This window comes from Salvia miltiorrhiza, chromosome 5 (assembly GCF_028751815.1).
Source record: "Salvia miltiorrhiza cultivar Shanhuang (shh) chromosome 5, IMPLAD_Smil_shh, whole genome shotgun sequence".
NCBI lineage: Eukaryota > Viridiplantae > Streptophyta > Magnoliopsida > Lamiales > Lamiaceae > Salvia > Salvia miltiorrhiza.
The window spans coordinates 54,669,063-54,686,423 of record NC_080391.1 but is presented as its reverse complement, the minus strand read 5'-3'; the positions used below and the strand labels follow the sequence as shown (position 1 = coordinate 54,686,423).

The 17,361-nt window shown below is 34.5% G+C and overlaps 3 protein-coding genes and 1 non-coding gene across 8 annotated transcripts; 2 read left to right on the top strand and 2 right to left on the bottom strand.

The window, feature by feature from the left end:
• The first annotated feature begins 541 nt into the window (after positions 1 to 541).
• Positions 542 to 3,508, top strand: LOC131025144 (uncharacterized). Of its 2 annotated transcripts, none has more exons than XM_057954766.1 (4): positions 542 to 724; positions 1,273 to 2,033; positions 2,120 to 2,356; positions 3,177 to 3,508. In XM_057954766.1, exons 2-4 carry the CDS (start codon positions 1,282 to 1,284, stop codon positions 3,220 to 3,222), a joined length of 1,035 nt encoding a protein of 344 aa, XP_057810749.1. In that variant the 5' UTR covers positions 542 to 724; positions 1,273 to 1,281; the 3' UTR covers positions 3,223 to 3,508. The 2 variants fall into 2 exon arrangements, with proteins under 2 accessions (XP_057810749.1, XP_057810750.1); XM_057954767.1 differs by having other exon boundaries at positions 1,247 to 2,033.
• Positions 3,509 to 7,596: 4,088 nt separating this feature from the next.
• Positions 7,597 to 8,238, top strand: LOC131026133 (uncharacterized). Its single transcript, XM_057955902.1, has one exon. It carries the CDS (start codon positions 7,684 to 7,686, stop codon positions 8,236 to 8,238), a length of 555 nt encoding a protein of 184 aa, XP_057811885.1. The 5' UTR covers positions 7,597 to 7,683.
• Positions 8,239 to 9,642: 1,404 nt separating this feature from the next.
• Positions 9,643 to 9,714, bottom strand: TRNAT-CGU (transfer RNA threonine (anticodon CGU)). Its single transcript has one exon. It is a non-coding gene; the product is annotated as a tRNA-Thr (tRNA).
• A 694-nt stretch (positions 9,715 to 10,408) lies between these two features.
• Positions 10,409 to 15,169, bottom strand: LOC131025143 (UDP-glucuronic acid decarboxylase 6-like). Of its 4 annotated transcripts, none has more exons than XM_057954763.1 (13): positions 15,096 to 15,169; positions 13,720 to 13,841; positions 13,252 to 13,338; positions 13,062 to 13,149; positions 12,537 to 12,628; positions 12,230 to 12,294; positions 12,058 to 12,146; positions 11,721 to 11,798; positions 11,524 to 11,617; positions 11,195 to 11,261; positions 11,048 to 11,111; positions 10,910 to 10,950; positions 10,409 to 10,804 (listed from the first exon to the last, which is right to left on the bottom strand). In XM_057954763.1, exons 2-13 carry the CDS (start codon positions 13,804 to 13,806, stop codon positions 10,622 to 10,624), a joined length of 1,035 nt encoding a protein of 344 aa, XP_057810746.1. In that variant the 5' UTR covers positions 13,807 to 13,841; positions 15,096 to 15,169; the 3' UTR covers positions 10,409 to 10,621. The 4 variants fall into 4 exon arrangements, with proteins under 4 accessions (XP_057810746.1, XP_057810745.1, XP_057810748.1 ...); XM_057954762.1 differs by lacking the exon at positions 15,096 to 15,169 and adding an exon at positions 14,736 to 15,074; XM_057954765.1 differs by lacking the exon at positions 15,096 to 15,169 and adding an exon at positions 14,736 to 15,074 and having other exon boundaries at positions 13,720 to 13,828.
• Positions 15,170 to 17,361: the final 2,192 nt, after the last annotated feature.

Below are 17,361 nucleotides of genomic sequence, written 5' to 3'. Positions count from 1 at the left end.
GGTCATATTTGATACAAATTTGATAGTTTAAATCTTTGATTGATATTATCAATAGACATATATGTGACTTAATCTATAATTTAGACATTTAATTGATACTTACCTTATAATATGTGCAGCATCTGCAGCATGCAAGTAGGTTTACCTATTTGATTTATTTCATATTTATTTCAGTACTAATATAGTATTCATAAATTACAAGCTAAGTATACAGTTACGTACGCGTTAATTTAAAAGAAAATTTTTGTTTTATTATTAAACTTAAAGAAGCCTACATATAATTATGTGCATGTTATTGGCGCATGTATATATTCGTGTCAGAAACAAAATAAAAAATAAAAAAATACTAGAATATTAAAAAAGTTTGTACAAGGAAATGAATTATATTGAAGAATTGGGTTTTAAAAAACAAGGAAACAAAATATCTAAATAAATAAAAGTTAAGAATATAATTCCGAAATCTTCGTCCACGTACCTATCACGTGATACTATGGCGCCAAAAAGAAGCAAAGAGTTGGTTGGTATAAACTATCAAGCGCTCTTGAATTCACATTCCGAAAGCCTCGCCTCGCCTTCCCTTCCATTTTCATTTCGCCCCAATTCAATTCCCCCCAGAAAACCCTAACTCAACTTCCCCATCCTCGGTGTTTTCCACGTTTCCTTACCTCCAAATCAATCGTTAACCGAGGATTCCTACCGAGAATTGAACTTGCTCGAACGTAAGGTAAAGATCCATTGATTAGCATATGCATTTGTGATTGATTAGATTGAAATATCTGCCGCTTGCATGTCGGTTTCATCTCCCTATTTGAATGATTTCGGCTTGATGTTGGTGGTGTTGTTGCTCAGGAATGTCGATTGAGGATTTTGTGAAAATTGGAAGGCATTCTATCAGAAACTCAATTAATTCATTGCAGGATCCTATTTTGAATTTTGCTGCTGGAATATCGATATATAGATATATAGATATATAATCTGAAGCTGTTAGTGCTGAAAATAATTTCGAGTTAATAGTTCATATGTTAAATGGAATAGAAGATCAAGTATACTGCTAAAATCCTGTTTAAGCAATGCTGAGAACTTTTACAACTATCTTTAGCTGCGTGGTGTTGTATTTAGCTCGAAACCGTGTTAAATAGTTTTAATCCATAATCAGAGTGAAATAACTGAGCTTTTCATCTAAGTAATCTATTCAAATTGTTTCATTAGTCTCAGCTAGTTTAACGCTTTTGGAACTCAAAAACAGATGTATGTTTGAAACCTTGATTTCAGTTATGGAGTATGGACGGTGAAAATGGGAGGCGATTGAACACAAACGCTAATGTGTCAGACAACCGAGGTGAGAAGCTTACACCGCCATTTTCAATTGTGAATTCCGAAAGAAGCAGCATTAGTAGCAAAACGGAAGGGGAGAGAAAGCAAGGAGGGAATGGAAGCAGCCCAGCAAAGATCTCAGTCTCTCCTCGCAATGCGCCTAATGTGCGCGTTGAGGCCTCCTGCAGGTCTGAGAAGCCCATCGTCACTGATTCTCCGGGATCATATGCTCGTGATCCCTTCGTGCTTACTGAATCCCCCGCCATCCAAGTGATGGAGAGGCCTAAAACCTCCGATCCCAACACGGTTCCAACTGATAGTCCAAACCGATGGAGTGTTGATTCGAATGATTCTTTGTTCAGCATCCATATGGGGAACGACAGCTTCTCCAAGGACCGTTCGTTGAGTATAAGTGGAGACATAGGGGAGTTGTCTCTATCCGAAGCATATCTGCCTCGAGCATCTCCCAAGTCAGGGGAGTTGCATCAATCTGCAGAGACATACACTTCCCCTGCTGCTGCTGCAGCAGCAGCAGCAGCAGCGAAAGCGTTAGAAGAGGCGCGTAAGGTTGCTAAGGAAGAGGCCAAGACTGTTGAATGTGACCCTCCCGAGGCCTCCATCAGTATCCACTCAGACTCAAATCTGTCGAGGTCTAATGACACCGATCCTCCCCACGAGGACGACAAGGGGGGTCGCAACGAGACCTTCGTTCCTCCATCGTGAGTGGCAGTGCCCTTGTTCTTGATCTGTTAATTGTCTCTCTTGGAGCTGTGATCAGTTATATGAGTTTGTGTTTGTGGCACAGGACGAGCGCGTCGGGATGTCCAATGGGTCAATGTTTGTGCTGTGGTAGGATGTCTAGCTGCTGCAGGTTGCCTAGTTGCAGTTGCTGCCATTGGTTTCGTTGGCCGAGCTGTTCAAGTTTCTGCATAAGCTGCCCTAGCTGCTGCAGTAAGTGCCGTGGCTCCACTTCATTATGTTCTTGTTGCTGCTACAGTTGGAACCGTGAAACAAAGAGAGTCCGTTCTGTTACTTCTTATGCGTGAGCTCCTCTCTCTCTCTCTCTCTCTCTCTCTGTCTTCCCTCTCCCTCTCTCCAAATCAACAAGCATTCTGTTCGATTCGATTCGGTTTCAAACCAAACTCAATGTTTGAAATTCAAACCGGACCGAATCGAATCAAGTGTTTTTCTCATTCAAACCGAACTAATTTACGGTTCGACTTGAGCAAAAATAATTCTGTTTTTTATTTTTTTCAAAGTATATGTAAAATACTACTCCCTCCATTCACAAAATAGAGTTTCGTTTGAAGGTGGACACGGGTTTTAATAAAGTTGTTGTAAGTAGAATAAATGTACAATTTGTAAGGGTAGTGTTAGTACAAAAAATAGAATAAAAATACATTATTAGTTAAAAAATGAAATAAAAGTACAATTTATAATTAAATATAGAAGAAAAGATATGATGTGATAGTTCTTAAAGTTAAATGAAACTCTTTTACGTGGAAATAAAAAGGGTAAGTGGAACTCTTTTCGAAGAAGAAAGTAGCATCTCATAAAATATATTCATATACTACAAGGCTCAATCACTATAATTTACAATTATTTTTTTGATAATTAATAATTTTAAGTAATATAGGTATATTTAATTCAATCGAGTTCAGGTTAAAAATGAATTGTGTACCCTGAAATCTGAATTAATTTGGTTTTGAATTTTGCATACGGAACACGTAACTAAAAAACAAAAATCAAATTGCTAAATTTTATGTGGTTCAATTTAATTTTTGAATTCTATTCGAGTTTGCTCTCTAGATTGATCATCTCATCTCATTATTATTTAAAGTAATTTGTTATGTGCAATGCAGCTTGATGGATAGGAGTGTAGCTAGTTCCAGCAAACATAAAGTTTAGCCATGAAATTGTTTCAAGGAGTTGTTGGTGACACCATTGATAAAAGTGGGAGCTCTGAATGGCCTATCCTCTACACAATGTTCACAATATACTAGTTATTGTACGTGTTCAATTATTCATTGATGATGAGAAGATATTATTTGATGGCTGCTCTTTAATTCGTATACTCTTGTAGAATTATTCACCATTCTTTTGCAAAAATTGAATATCTTAATTTGGATAGGCATACGACTTGACTCTGTTCTAGTTATATTATTTATTTGGATTTTGGTTTAATTTCTATTAACTTGGTTGTCATTTAATTATTATTCATAAAGTAATATTAGTTTTCTAACATCATATATATATATATATATATATATATATATAGGGTGCGGTTATAGTGAGAACCACAATTATCGTGAGAACATAAGAACCAATAAAATTACTGCATCTGCTATACAAATTAATGCATCCGCTATTAAATTTAATGCATCTGAAAATAATAAAATTTTTGTTCCCTTCAGGATTCGAACCCATGATCTGCATTTATTCACCAAGATGATGCATCCACCGTAGATCTTAATGATCGAATGACTTAAAATGGTTCTCCGTTCTAATTTTATTTAGTGGTTCTTATTTGAACCTCTCCCTATATATATATATATATATATATATATATATATATATATATATATATATATATATAGAGAGAGAATGGATCCATAGAGAATGCATATATTTTTAAGAATAGAGAATTGATATTGTCCCTTAGATATAGCGGATCTTACGGTTTAGATTATTAGGTGTATTTTACATCCAGATTTAATTAAAGGTTAGTTATGTAATTTTATTATTATTTGTAACCGCTCTATCCTAATATGGAGTTGACCGAATCTTCACATTTTCGGTAGTTTGTGGACATATCCTGTGTTTATTTTTTTTTTTTCCATTTTTACTATTTAATTATATCTACACACCTGGATTTTATTATGATAAACTTTTTTTTCGTCTGTATCATTTAATATTAAAAAACTGCAACTTCATTGTATCATTCGAAGAGGAATATGAACGAAGATATGTTGGGCTTTTTTTTCAGTTTATTTTTATTATCAATGTTAATTTTTATGTTCTTAGTTGTTGAATATGATACATTTAGTTTATTTTTATATTATTTTGAACTTAATAATATCATTTAATTTATGTACACAAAATAATTGTATTCAAACCAGAGCTCATTAATTTGGTAGTTTGTCATTAGATAATAATCACGGTGTACATCTCATTCATAAAAATATATACTGTATTCAAGTAATAATAAGAAATATTCATTTAATATTCAAAAATAATCAGTCATTTTAAACAAAATATATGTATTTGTCAATGCCGTAGTAATAACTCATTTCACTTTGCACGTCTCAACTACTAAATAAAATCACATTAATTTCATGATACTATAAATTTCCATTCAAAACCAATGCAGAAATCACAAATTATTCATTGTTCTAAATTTCCATCTTGTTGGTAGTAGGAGCAATTTCTTCTGGACCTTCTTGGATCGATTTTCTCGTTCCGGCAACATGGTCAAAATGTTAGTAAATTGCTAGAAAATCACAAACTAAAATCTAATAGTAATGAATAATTTATTTAATCTTTCGAATAAAAACATGTTATTAATGAATAAACAATTTATACATTATACATCGGCAATCTTTTCAAAATTTGTGGCAGCACTCTTTCCGACCACTCCAACATCTGGCTCGCCAGCCGTTCCTACACTGAACCACTCTTGAATTAACTCACCATGGCGAATTCATCATCTGTTGATGAAAGGCCCTTTGCGTTTGTCACGGCTTGAGCTATCAACATCACCAGTGCCATCCAGATGTATATATCTTATGTTTTCCATTGTCTACTCATTCAAAGATCAATGTAGCATATTCAATATCAAAATATTCAGTTTTTACAGTAATGAATAAAAGATAATTATAAATCGAATAAAGATAATGACGAATAAAACAAATAAATTTTTACATTGAATAAATTGTAATATCACTTGAATAAATATAATTATTAATGTACTACTGATATAAAATTCTTGGTCTTGATTCCCTCTCTGCTTTGGACCCATGGCAAAAACCAAAAACAAGTTAGATTCATTAATTATTTCTTCTTATTCGAAAGAATATTTTTCATTATTCTAAACAAACAAATCTTGGCTTATGAATAGTAGTTTCATTAAAGTATGTAGCAGCAATAATTAACAAATTCATATTCAAAACAAGATCAGTTTATAGATCTCGAGAGAACATAAAATAGAAATTGTTACATTACATGCTTTTGTCAGTTTTTGGATATTTCTTTTTAAATAATTCAGAAATGGGGAATTGAACATAGTTGGATATTTCATAAAATGCCATTACCAGCAACATATTTCGAACGACAACAACAAGTAATTTTCGACAGTGGCAACTAATTTTTCGGCACCAGCAACTTATTCACTATGAAAACGAGAGCAACAAGTAATTTTCGAATGCATTTTTATACACAGCAGACAAAAATATGTCGAACTTACCTCGTTCGATTTGCTGAAATCTGAAGCCGAGTTTGGTCTTCTTTTCTTCAAATGAATGGTGAAATATGTTCGGTGGTCTTCAATTCACAGAAAATATTGAACCCAGATGTTTTTCTACCTTCTTCGATAATCTCCAGAAGTTCTGCGACAGCGAAATCGTTGTGTTTATTCCAAATTCCAAAGCCCTAGTATCTACGAAAATTTTCGAACAGAAAGTGCCAAAAACCTGATGTTCTTCAACCTTCTTCAATAATCTGGTGATTTTGTGGCTATTCGGAATCCCAAAACCCTAGTTCCAACGATTTTTTTCGAAGAGAACGTGGAGGAGTGATTTTCGGAAGTAATTGAAACTTACCGATTTACATTTATTGGTAAATTCCAATTTACCCCTTCCAGAATTTCTAAAGCCTTTTTTTAAATGTTATTCGATTTTAATAATACTAATTGGAATAAAAGGGGGCCGTAGGATGAAGTAGATCATACGGTCCTGATTTTTTCTCTATTCTATACTATAGTGTAATTCTCCATGGATCCCTACCCTATATATATATATATATATATATATATATATATATATATATCTTATTTCTAAAAATAAATCAAACTAATTATGTGACTCATTAAATAAACGAGAGGCGACATATTTAAAACAAAATAAACTAGAGGCGACCCAAAATAAAAACTTCCTTCGGAAACAAATAAAAATACCTTCCCTTCCATATAGGGGATAATTTCATAAATTTCTACTAAAGTATGATACTTATATCAAATTGATTACTTAATTTTAATTTATTTTAAAATAAATATTAAACTAATATTTCGTGGCAATTAAAATGCCTCATCATTTAAGTTAACTCAGCTTCTTTCCATCACATAAAATGCCATATAATTTTATATCAAAACAATTTTTACCATTTGAATTTCGAGGTCATATGGCATATGATTTAACTTTGATAAAACAACAAATAAAGCCCCAAACATGCATATTAGTAAACACATTATTCTAGCATAAATTAAGCTCCCAAAACAACCAAATTTACATACAGAAATATAGTTTTTGTAGGCTTACACCCTAAAGAAGATTTCAATAAGATAATAAGTTAATAACCATTTAAATGCCATTTTATATCAAAATTCTTACTAATAGAATAGAAAGACAATATATGTTTGGGGCTTAAAAAAGTTAGATAAAAAAATCCAACACAACCTTGTAAATGGGAAACGAAAATAACATAATATATGATCTAACCCAAGTAGATAAATATTCAATATACCCATTTTTACCAAAACCCCGTAAATAAAGAATAAATTATCCAACCCAAAGTAACAAAAGCCCATTAAATATTTAGGCCCACAACGAACCAAGGCCCAGACCCATCAACCCGAAAGTAACTTCATCACTTCTTATTAAAGCCCATTAGTTAAGTATTTACAAACTAGTCAGAACCGATCACCTATCCACCGTGGGCAAGCATAATATGCCCACCACTGATGTGACAATTTTAATTAAGAAAGAGAATTAATAAATCTTACTCTAATTAAAATTATCTTACTATAATTACAATTGACACATCATAGTGGGCACGTTATGCATGCCCACGGTGGGTAGGTGATCGTTTCTAACAAACTAGTAATCAAATTTCAGTTCACGAAATTAAATCTTCCATATAGAGTCCTCTCCCAACTAGGAAATTAACTTATTAAACCTCTCCTTTTCCCATTCCAACTGCAACTGCTACACTTAATCCATCAACATATTCCATACTTCTCCGAATTTCTCTTCATCAATCACACGCGCATGAAAGATGAACGACAAAGAATCATCGCCGGATTCCGACCAATCCCCGCCGCCGCCGCCGGATGAGGACGAGAAACTCCTGCGATCAGCGGAGTCGTGGCTGCTCTGCATGTGCCAAAACGGCCGCGCATCGTGGGACTCCGACCCCGAAAGAGTCGCCCGTTTCTTACAGGAGTTCGGAAACGACAAGCTCGGCCTCAACATTCCGATCGACGTCGACGAAATCAAGGGCCGCCTTCTCGTCATGGACGACGAGATAAAGAGACAGAGCAAATCACTCTCCTCCTCCGATGGCGGCGGCCGGCCGGCGGCGGCGGCGGGGAGGCGGCTGTTCATAAGGAGGCAGCTGCAGAAGACGGACGTGGACGAGAAGCAGGGGAGGCTGTCGATGCCGTGCAGCCAGGTGGACGAGGGGGTGCTGACGGCGGAGGAGGCGGCGGGGCTGCGGGCGGGGATGAAGATGGCGGCGAAGATGGTGGACGGAGAAGGGAGGGAGTACGATGTGAATGTGAGGTGGACGAGAATCGGGGTGAAGAGCAGCAACTACGCGATCAGGAAGCCATGGAACGAGATCAAGAAGGATAATGGATTCCGGGAAGGGATGTTGGTGGAGGTTTGGGGTGTGAGAAGTGAGAGAGGAGACCTCTCTCTTTCCATCTCATGAGGGGGGATATTGCTTCAAACTTTTGATTCCAATCATTCATTATCATTGTTTAATTACCTAGTTAGGGTTTTAGAGATTCTTTTTTATTACTCTTTGCGTCCCGCTCTGATAGGTTCACTTCTTTTAGGCACGGAGATTAAGTAACTTACTTTTGGTCCACACCAGTTAAGTATATTTTTTTTTACTCGAAATGGAAAATGAGCCTATTCTAATGAGACGTTCCGAAAAGGAAAACGAGCCTATTAGCTAGAGTGGGATGGAGGGAGTATTATCTAAGTTAAATAGAAGAAGGTGCTGATTAACCATTTTGTATTTGCTGCTTCTTACTTATCATTAAGAACTTTTACTAATTTGTTTAGCTGCGTGGTGTTGTATTTGGCTTGAAATTGTGTTACGTAGTTTGAATCCATGATAAGAGGAAATAACTGAGCTTTTCATCTGATTAATCCAATCTATTCAAATTGTTTCCTTAAATATGTTAATTTCTTCATAGTCTCAGCTAGTTTTAGGCTTTGGAACTCAAAAACAGATGTAATTTGGTGGCTCCAAATAGCATGCAATGTTTCTATTTTAGATGTTTTGATAGGGACTGTGATGTCACTTTTGGATTATGATCAGCTCGAAAACTAAAGCTCAAGCTTGGAGGTATAATTGTTGGGTGTAATTCAACAATATTGCTACCAAATTCTTTAATTTTTTTCTTCTAAAACTATGATTTTTTTTTTTTTCTGACATTTTTGTTGTATGGGAATTGCATGCATTGAGAGGCACTTGAATTTCTCCACTAGATTAGTAGATTATGTGTTGTGTTGTGTGATTTGTTTGATTGTTGATGGACTATTTATTCAATTTCTCGCAACATGTGAGTGTTTCTTGATTTTGACATGATTTTATGTAGATTTCATGGCAAGTCTCTAGGTTAGATGATGAAGGTTTAAAGAATTCCAAGAGGCTGAGTTTGACTATGTTTTGGTCTTAAAATCTTGTTATTTGGTAATAACGTTACTTTTGGTGGGACAGATTAGCAGATCATGTAGAGCAACTTAAATTTGGCAAGTTTGAAGAAGCAACTGATTCATGAAGTGATCTTGAAGATTTGATCTCTTCCAACAACAATAGAGTTTGTAATAAATTTGTGTATAAAAAAAAATGAATCGAGCTATTTGAATGCCCTGAGGAGGTTTACTTCCTAGTGGAGATGGCAGTCACAAAATCGTAATTATCGTTCGCACGGTGCGAAATATTCATATATTCTAATAAGACATTTGCGATTATACGTATTATCATCCTATTAGAATATGTGAGTAGTCCATCCGTGAACGACTGCACGGAACATCATCGTTTGTTCCATTATTAATGTTTGGACTAAAAATAAAAAAATAGTATAAAGATATAATAAATAATAGCCCCCGGCGAGGATCGAACTCGCGACCTTTCGCTTACGAAGCGAACGCACTACCACTATGCTACGGAGGCAATTGTTGACATGAATGCTTTGTGAAATTATATATTAATACACAAAATTAAACTTATTCTCAACAAGTCATTATTATATATTAATATGGGTAGTGTAATTTTCTCGATCGTAGCCCCACCATATGCTTCTTCATGCCGTAGTGTATATATTCAAGTGTTCAAACTTTTTTTTTTTAAACCAGAAAAATGCTCTATTACTCATCAACCAAGATCATCCTTAAAATTCTCTTTGATTCCATATAGAGAGCTTTTTTTGGATTTTCTCTATCAAGTAGCTCAATTGTAGGCGCTTTTCTAAAATCAAGCCTTTTTATTGAACTACTGTTCAAACTTATTTGAACAAAATCAAGCCTTTTTAAAATTATGTACTCCACAATCTAGTTCAAACGAGCTTTATTCGAACCGAGCACGAGTGGAGAACAAGTACTTTGTACTTGTTTACTTCATTTCCACTTATCAAATACTACAAAATTATGCTCAAATTTGTTTCAGTCTTATCAAATCGAGCTCAAATAAGCCTTTCAACGAACAATCAGCAGTATCATGTTGTAGCAATGAAATATTTTCTTGAGATCAAAACTTGTGTAATCCATCAAAGAAAGCACCAACCACAATTTTTGCAGTCAATCCCAAAACAAATCTCATCATCATAGATTTGAAATTCCACAGAAAGTCGAGAACATAAAGAGAGGGATAAAAAACTCAAACTTTATTGATACCAAAAAAACTGGATCCAAGAAAGTACATTGATGGATAGACAAGAATGGCTAAACCAGCTCGATAACCTTAGATTCACGAGGTCACGATTTCGGGCAGCACATGCGAGGGGGTAAACCAAGAATGTCGCAACAAAATTCAGCAAACAAAAAGCAGGGATCAAACGTAAACAACCCTCGAAAAACTGGATTCATTTCCTCGGAATACCAAGCCTCTTGCGAAAATCCTCCTCCATGAGGGGAATGCCGCCGTTGAGCTTGATCTTGGGCTCCCACCCTAACAGCTCCTTCGCCTTTGTTATGTCCGGTTTTCTTTGGCGAGGGTCATCCGGGGTGTTCTCGACTGTTGTGATCTTCACATTCTTGTTGATCATCTAAGATAAAGAGATGGCCCCCGCATTGAGTTTGTGACCAAACTATACGTTTCCAAGTAGATTTTAATAAATACGAGTAGGATATGCAAATGTGACGATTTTTACCTCCTTCACGGTCTCTGCAAGCTCGAGCATTGTGAATTCACCTGATGTAATAGTACTCTTGAGTTAGATATTCGGGAGCCAAGAAACGAGATAAGCAGAAGGAAACGTCATTGACAATCTAAGTAAATGGATATTGACCTGGATTGCCGATGTTGATTGGCCCTGTATGATCTCCTTCCATTAGCCGGATAAGACCATCGACCTTTTTGCAAGAGAAACAAAATATGCAATCAAGAAAAAAAAAATTTTTGTTATGTGAGTCCGATTAAACACAACCAAACGCACCATGTCAGAAACATAACAGAAACTCCTAGTTTGTGTTCCGGGCAGCTGAACGGTCAATGGCTCGTCACTGCAAGGAGTAGTGTAAAACAAAGTGAAAATCAACTTACTACCCCATAATCAGGAGAGAAGTGGAAGCATTAAAGAGTGCAGCAAGCTCTCTCTCTCTCTTCAGTTTGATGGATATTTCACATTGTGAAGGGAACATGCTTGTGTGTGAATGTGTGTGAGCGTGGAGGTGGGGGGAAGGGGGAGGAATGGAGAGACTGATGTAAAGTTGAGCTTTTGGGACTTTCCGTGGAGAATATGGCAGACTGGATGAAGAACATTACCGTATTGCTTGAGCTAAGAAGTTGCTGACAACCCGACCATCATCAATATTCATACGGGGTCCATAAGTATTGAAGATTCTTGCAATTCGTATTTCTGTTGAACCATTTGATAATGGTTAGGTAACTCCAATACGAATTTGAGATGTTAAACTCAACTATGTACGTTGAAATGTGCAGCACGAGAAAGACATTATTACCAATTCCGTGCTGCCTATGATAATCGTACATCAAAGTCTCTGCTACTCTTTTCCCCTCATCATAACAACTCCTGACTCCTGCAATGGCATTTTAAAAAATTGAAACCAATAATTTTGAATAATGACTCCAATTGTGTCAAATGATTAATTTGACAGTACAGGATTTGCACTTTGCTTTGACGTGCAAGGCGGTATACTGACGATGTATGTAATTGCAGAATTTTAGGACTAAAGCCATACATGTTCTTACCAAGATACTATGGACATTAGTGGAGATAAATAAGCAGCAAGTCTCCTTTATCAAGAACGGTTTACAGTTAGTAGCAAAAATTATTACCTATAGGATTCACGTTGCCCCAGTAATCCTCCGTCTGAGGATGCACGAGCGGATCACCATAAACCTCTGAGGTTGATGTAAGCAAAATCCTACGAGGTACTGACAAATTGTCAGAACATCCAGAATGAATAAAAATTGGAAGAAAAGGAAGAGTCCAGATGAGCCGTCATACCTCGCTCCTACTCGCTTGGCAAGTCCCAACATGTTCAGCGTGCCGATTACATTAGTCTTTATTGTCTGTTAAGTATTATGGCAAGGACAAAAGGTTATAAGAAAATAAAAATCAAATCACCAACAATTGATTCGCAAATGCAAATTATGAAGACACTATGTCCATAAACTTATTTTAGACAATGTAGAGAAGATAAATAAAATGTCTTCATCAACTTGCATCATATTTCCTTAGGCAGAGACGTGAGCTTTGTAGGCATATGATGAGAGAGGGAGAGTAAGTGAAAGAGCCATGACGGCTGACTGACCTTCACCGGATTGTATTTGTAGAAGATTGGTGAAGCAGGACAAGCAAGATGGTAGATCCGGTCAACTTCGACTAACAAAGGCTCTGTCACATCTGCAGATGAAAACATTGATAAGTAGAAAACAGGGTGGTCCATGAGAAATAATACCCTTAAAAACCAATTTCTCAACATTATGCTTTCTAGTTTCAGAATCTATGAAGGATAAACTATATTCAGTAGCAAGACATATATACATCCTATTCAGACAAAATGTATCCCGGTTCACTCCCCTCTAATATATACGAAGCCTAGATGCAAGACAGCTAATAGTGATGAATAATTCCATTTGATTGGGGAATGTGTGTCAAGGTTCCAAAGACAGTATTCCCTGGAATACTTAAAATGACGGAGGGGGAAACGACGTATACATGTTTTGTTCAAGGTAATACAACGTATCATATTTGGCCTACAATTGCACCTTAAGGGAGTGACAGTTAAACAGAAACCCATCATGAATCTTATTTAAAGAATCATAAAGATGCTTACCATGTCGGATAAGCTCAAATCTTGGATGGCCAATCCATTGGCTTAAGTTATCCTTTGAGCCAGTGAAGTAGTTATCCACAACAATCACCTAAGCAGTAATTTCAAATTATTGTTTTGCGATACACATTGAGAAACAGCACATTTTGCAGTTTGCATCAAGCCTGTCTAAATAGCAACTGTTATGGCCTACCTCATTCTTTTCATTTTGCATCAGTTTATCAACTAAGTGAGAGCCAATGAATCCAGCCCCACCAGTAACCAGAATTCTCATGTTTGCCTGTCATCAAGTTGATTGGTTAGTCCAAGATGCATGGTCACATTGACACGTGTCAATGAGAATATATCCATGATCTAAGTTAGGAAGTGACAGAAGATAACTAGTAAGTAAAAATCATTTAGCCGATGTGAGTCCCTGCTTCATATTCATACTAGTGGCAGTTACAGCATTGAGATTATTAAAAAGGTAAAAGGTCAGCTTGTTATAACAATAGCAATCAAGCAACCTAAGTCCATATTTTGGTCAATTTACAGCATCTAATTGTTAGATTTTCTTGTAATAGTTATCATTATGCTGTTACCAAATGATATAGACATGGAGAGTCTATGCAAAGCTGAGCAGGTGGAAACTCCATCTTCAAGTAAAGGAATAATATCGTACCTGAAAGAATTTTGCTCTTCGCAATGGTGAAGGCTCAGGAGGTGGCTTGGTCGATATATGGCTTCCATTCGATGCCTCCTTGGCCATTTCTACGATTTCCTCTTCAGTTCTGAACTCAACAACTACATAAAGATAAACATCAAATTCCAAACCAGCCCCATAAACAATAATATCACCATAGGCATATATTGTATTCAATTCAGTTACATCAACCAGTTTACTGCCTGCTCAAACAGCCAGAAACCGTAAAATTCAATAAGATCCACAGCCCCTCGTGAATTTAAGAAGGATTGTACAATTTAGATCTTTAAAGAGCATCTCGAATACTATGAAAAGCAAGTTGGAAATGTGACTGTACAATTTAAATATTTTAAGAGCATCTCAATACTGTGAAAAGCAAGATGACAATGAGGAAAATGTTTCATTTCATATTATATTCCATATTTGAGAACCCAATAGAAGCAATAAAGTGGAAAAGTATGCATCAATTCCTGCGCCTTTCAATTCTGATTCACATGATTGGTGCATATTTTCAGCATTCTAACCAATAAACTTAAATCTTTTTTTTCTTCCAGCAGAGAAAAAGGCTGAAAATCATATCTTTGCTGGGAATAAATAAGCAAATCAAACTCACGAAAACAAGAACTACACATAGATGCTGCAAAATCAGCTGCTATTGTTTCAAATTCCAGATCACAAACCAAAATTAAAAGACAATCTGTTGAATTCCGACTGCAATGCACATTCAACCACTTAGAAGAGGAAATTAATCAAATCTCTGTTACTCATAAAATTGCAAAGATACCAAATATTTCAGTAATCAGATGCTAACAATATATTGTTCCAGAATTGCTACAAGAATAATGCAAACTAATAACACGAACAGATTAACCTAGTTTTGCAGAACAAAATCACATATATAAACACAATCGCACGTATTCACATTGGCCCAGATCTTACTTTCGCGAAGAATTAAAATAAAAATAATAATTAGAGCAAAATCGAGCACTGATCACCTCTTAATTAAAATTGAATATCTAGTAATGGAACTAGAACACGTCTCCAACTCCAATGGCAGAGCAAATAGCAAATATTTGACCTTTATATACTACACGACGCAATTCTCGTCTCGTCTCCAAAGCCCACGAATTAAAACAGGAGAAAATGTAGAAATTGATAATTTAATGCAAAAATTCGAGAAAGCGATTGGAATGGATAAAATAAAATATAAATAAATGGCGATTATGATTAATCTAGCATTGCACCTAACGATTACCAAACGGGTAGGAAAGAGAGATTGAGAGGAGAAGAGAATCTTTAAGATTAGAGAAAACTTGCAAATTAATTTTGCAGTGGAAAAGGCGAGATCTGCGTACCTTCGACGTTACTCCACACCAAAACTCGATATGCAATTATGCATGTGCCAATTAAAATGGGGAAATATTATTTTCTTTTTAAAATAAAATTTAAAAAAATGGGGAAAATATGCGTCCATATACTTAGGTTTAGGTCGCTTTCAAACATATCCAAATAATATTTTTATAATTATTCTATGGAATAGTCGATGTCAAGTTCAATAATAATAATAATAATAATAATTTTATGACTTGCTATCCTTAAAATACTTAATTCCATGTTTTATTAATTTATCATGTCATTAAAAAATAAATGATTTTTAATTTAATACAAAGATCAATAATAAAAAATTAGTAGTGCATCGTTATTACATACCGAACTTGGTACGGGCACCAATAAATTTGGGCTATGATGTCAACTCGTTTTCTAGCTTTAATTCTGTGTTTATTCATTGGATTTGGCAAAAACCGCTTAATCAACACATCTCTCAAAATTTTACTCCTAAAAATACTCTTAAATTCTTCTTTAAATTATTTTTTAACCCCTATTTTACAACTGCACACCGCAACTCTCCTATTTTTCATTATCTATTTTATAAATTTAGGATTAGATTTAAGAAGGGTGTAAATTTAGGATTAAATTCGAGGGAGTGTAAATTTTTTTGTGGGCCCAACTTAATATAAGTGATCTGTTGGATGATCATTTTATCTCACTTTTTATTATTTTAGCTCAAATTTAGAGTTAGGATTACTTTTGAGAGATCTGCTATGGATGCTTTAAGCCGACAATTCTTGCTCACATTGATGAGGAAATAATAATAATAATAATAATAATAATAATAATAATAATAATAATAATAATAATAATAATAATAATAATAATAATAATAATAATAATAAAAGTATGGATTTAGCCTGTTGAGAGTAGCATCATGACATGGAACTTAGGAAAATAATTTAAAGGTAGTTTTTTTTTCTAATTGAGATTTTACCTTGTGACTTTTAAGGAGATCTTTTTTTGACACAAAAAGAAAGAGATTATATTAAATCTTGATGCACCATATTCGAAAAGTTGAGCAGCAGCGGCAAGTTTTGTAGTACCAAAAAAATGTTGAGCAGCAGCAGCTTACCTTAAACATAAAAAAAAATGTTGTAATACCAAAAAAATATTCAATTTACAAAATTAAAATATAATTTGATACTATACTCTTATGTCTATACTTTAACATACCGATCATAGAAAATATCATTCAATTTATACAATCGTTCTATTCCCATATTTATTGAATTCCTACATAATGGTTCTACCATAAAAATCGTGTCTTAATCTTCATATTTTATGAAATTAATCAAATCCATTGTAAAAGCTATTTTCCGCTTATTTTCCTTGTTTTATAATCGTGCAAGTAATACATTCGTACTTGTAGGAAAGTAGTGCAACTTTAATCATTTAATGAAACTGATTAATTTTTGTGAATTGTTTTCGTGTATTTTTCTTTCATGAATTATTTACTTTAAATTGACATTCGACGACAATGGAATAATTAAAGACGGAATGAAATAGAATGATCGCTTATTAATATAAGTAATAATAAAAGTATAGAAATTTGTATAAGATCGTCTCATTATGAAACAAGTGAAAATGCATATTTATATTTTGGTATTTATAGATTAATGAAATCTTTACTCATCTCACCATGAGACGGTTCACAAAAGACTGTAGAAAAAAAATTGCGATTTTCAAGAATAATAACGTTAAAAATCATAATTGATTGTGGAATGTCTCTTTATTTTCTTTTAGTACAAAAAAGTATTGCTTAAAAAATAAAAAATGTATTTTTAAGTGGAATTTGAGGGACCCAAGTCATTAAAAAGATCAAATAGCGAGCCCAAGTGATGCAAAATAAAAATAGGCCCAGCCCATCTAATCACAAACTATGTACTATTATTAATTTATACCTACATCAATCATCATACACAAATTAATTTTGAAGTGACATCGATCGATCAATTATTATTATTATTATTATTATTATTATTATTATTATTATTATTATTATTATTATTTTGACATATAAATTTATAACATAATACAAAAAATCAGCATCAATCAAAAGTAGAAACGTCCACATTTGTCTGTGCTGTGGAGCAGGCAACTTCAATTTCAAACCATCGATCCACAAAATCCAACAAATAATTACATCGCAATCTTTTAATGTGAAATTGACATTTTCGCTTAAATTCAATTCGAACATTTTTATCTTTTCTAACATATTCCCATTGTACA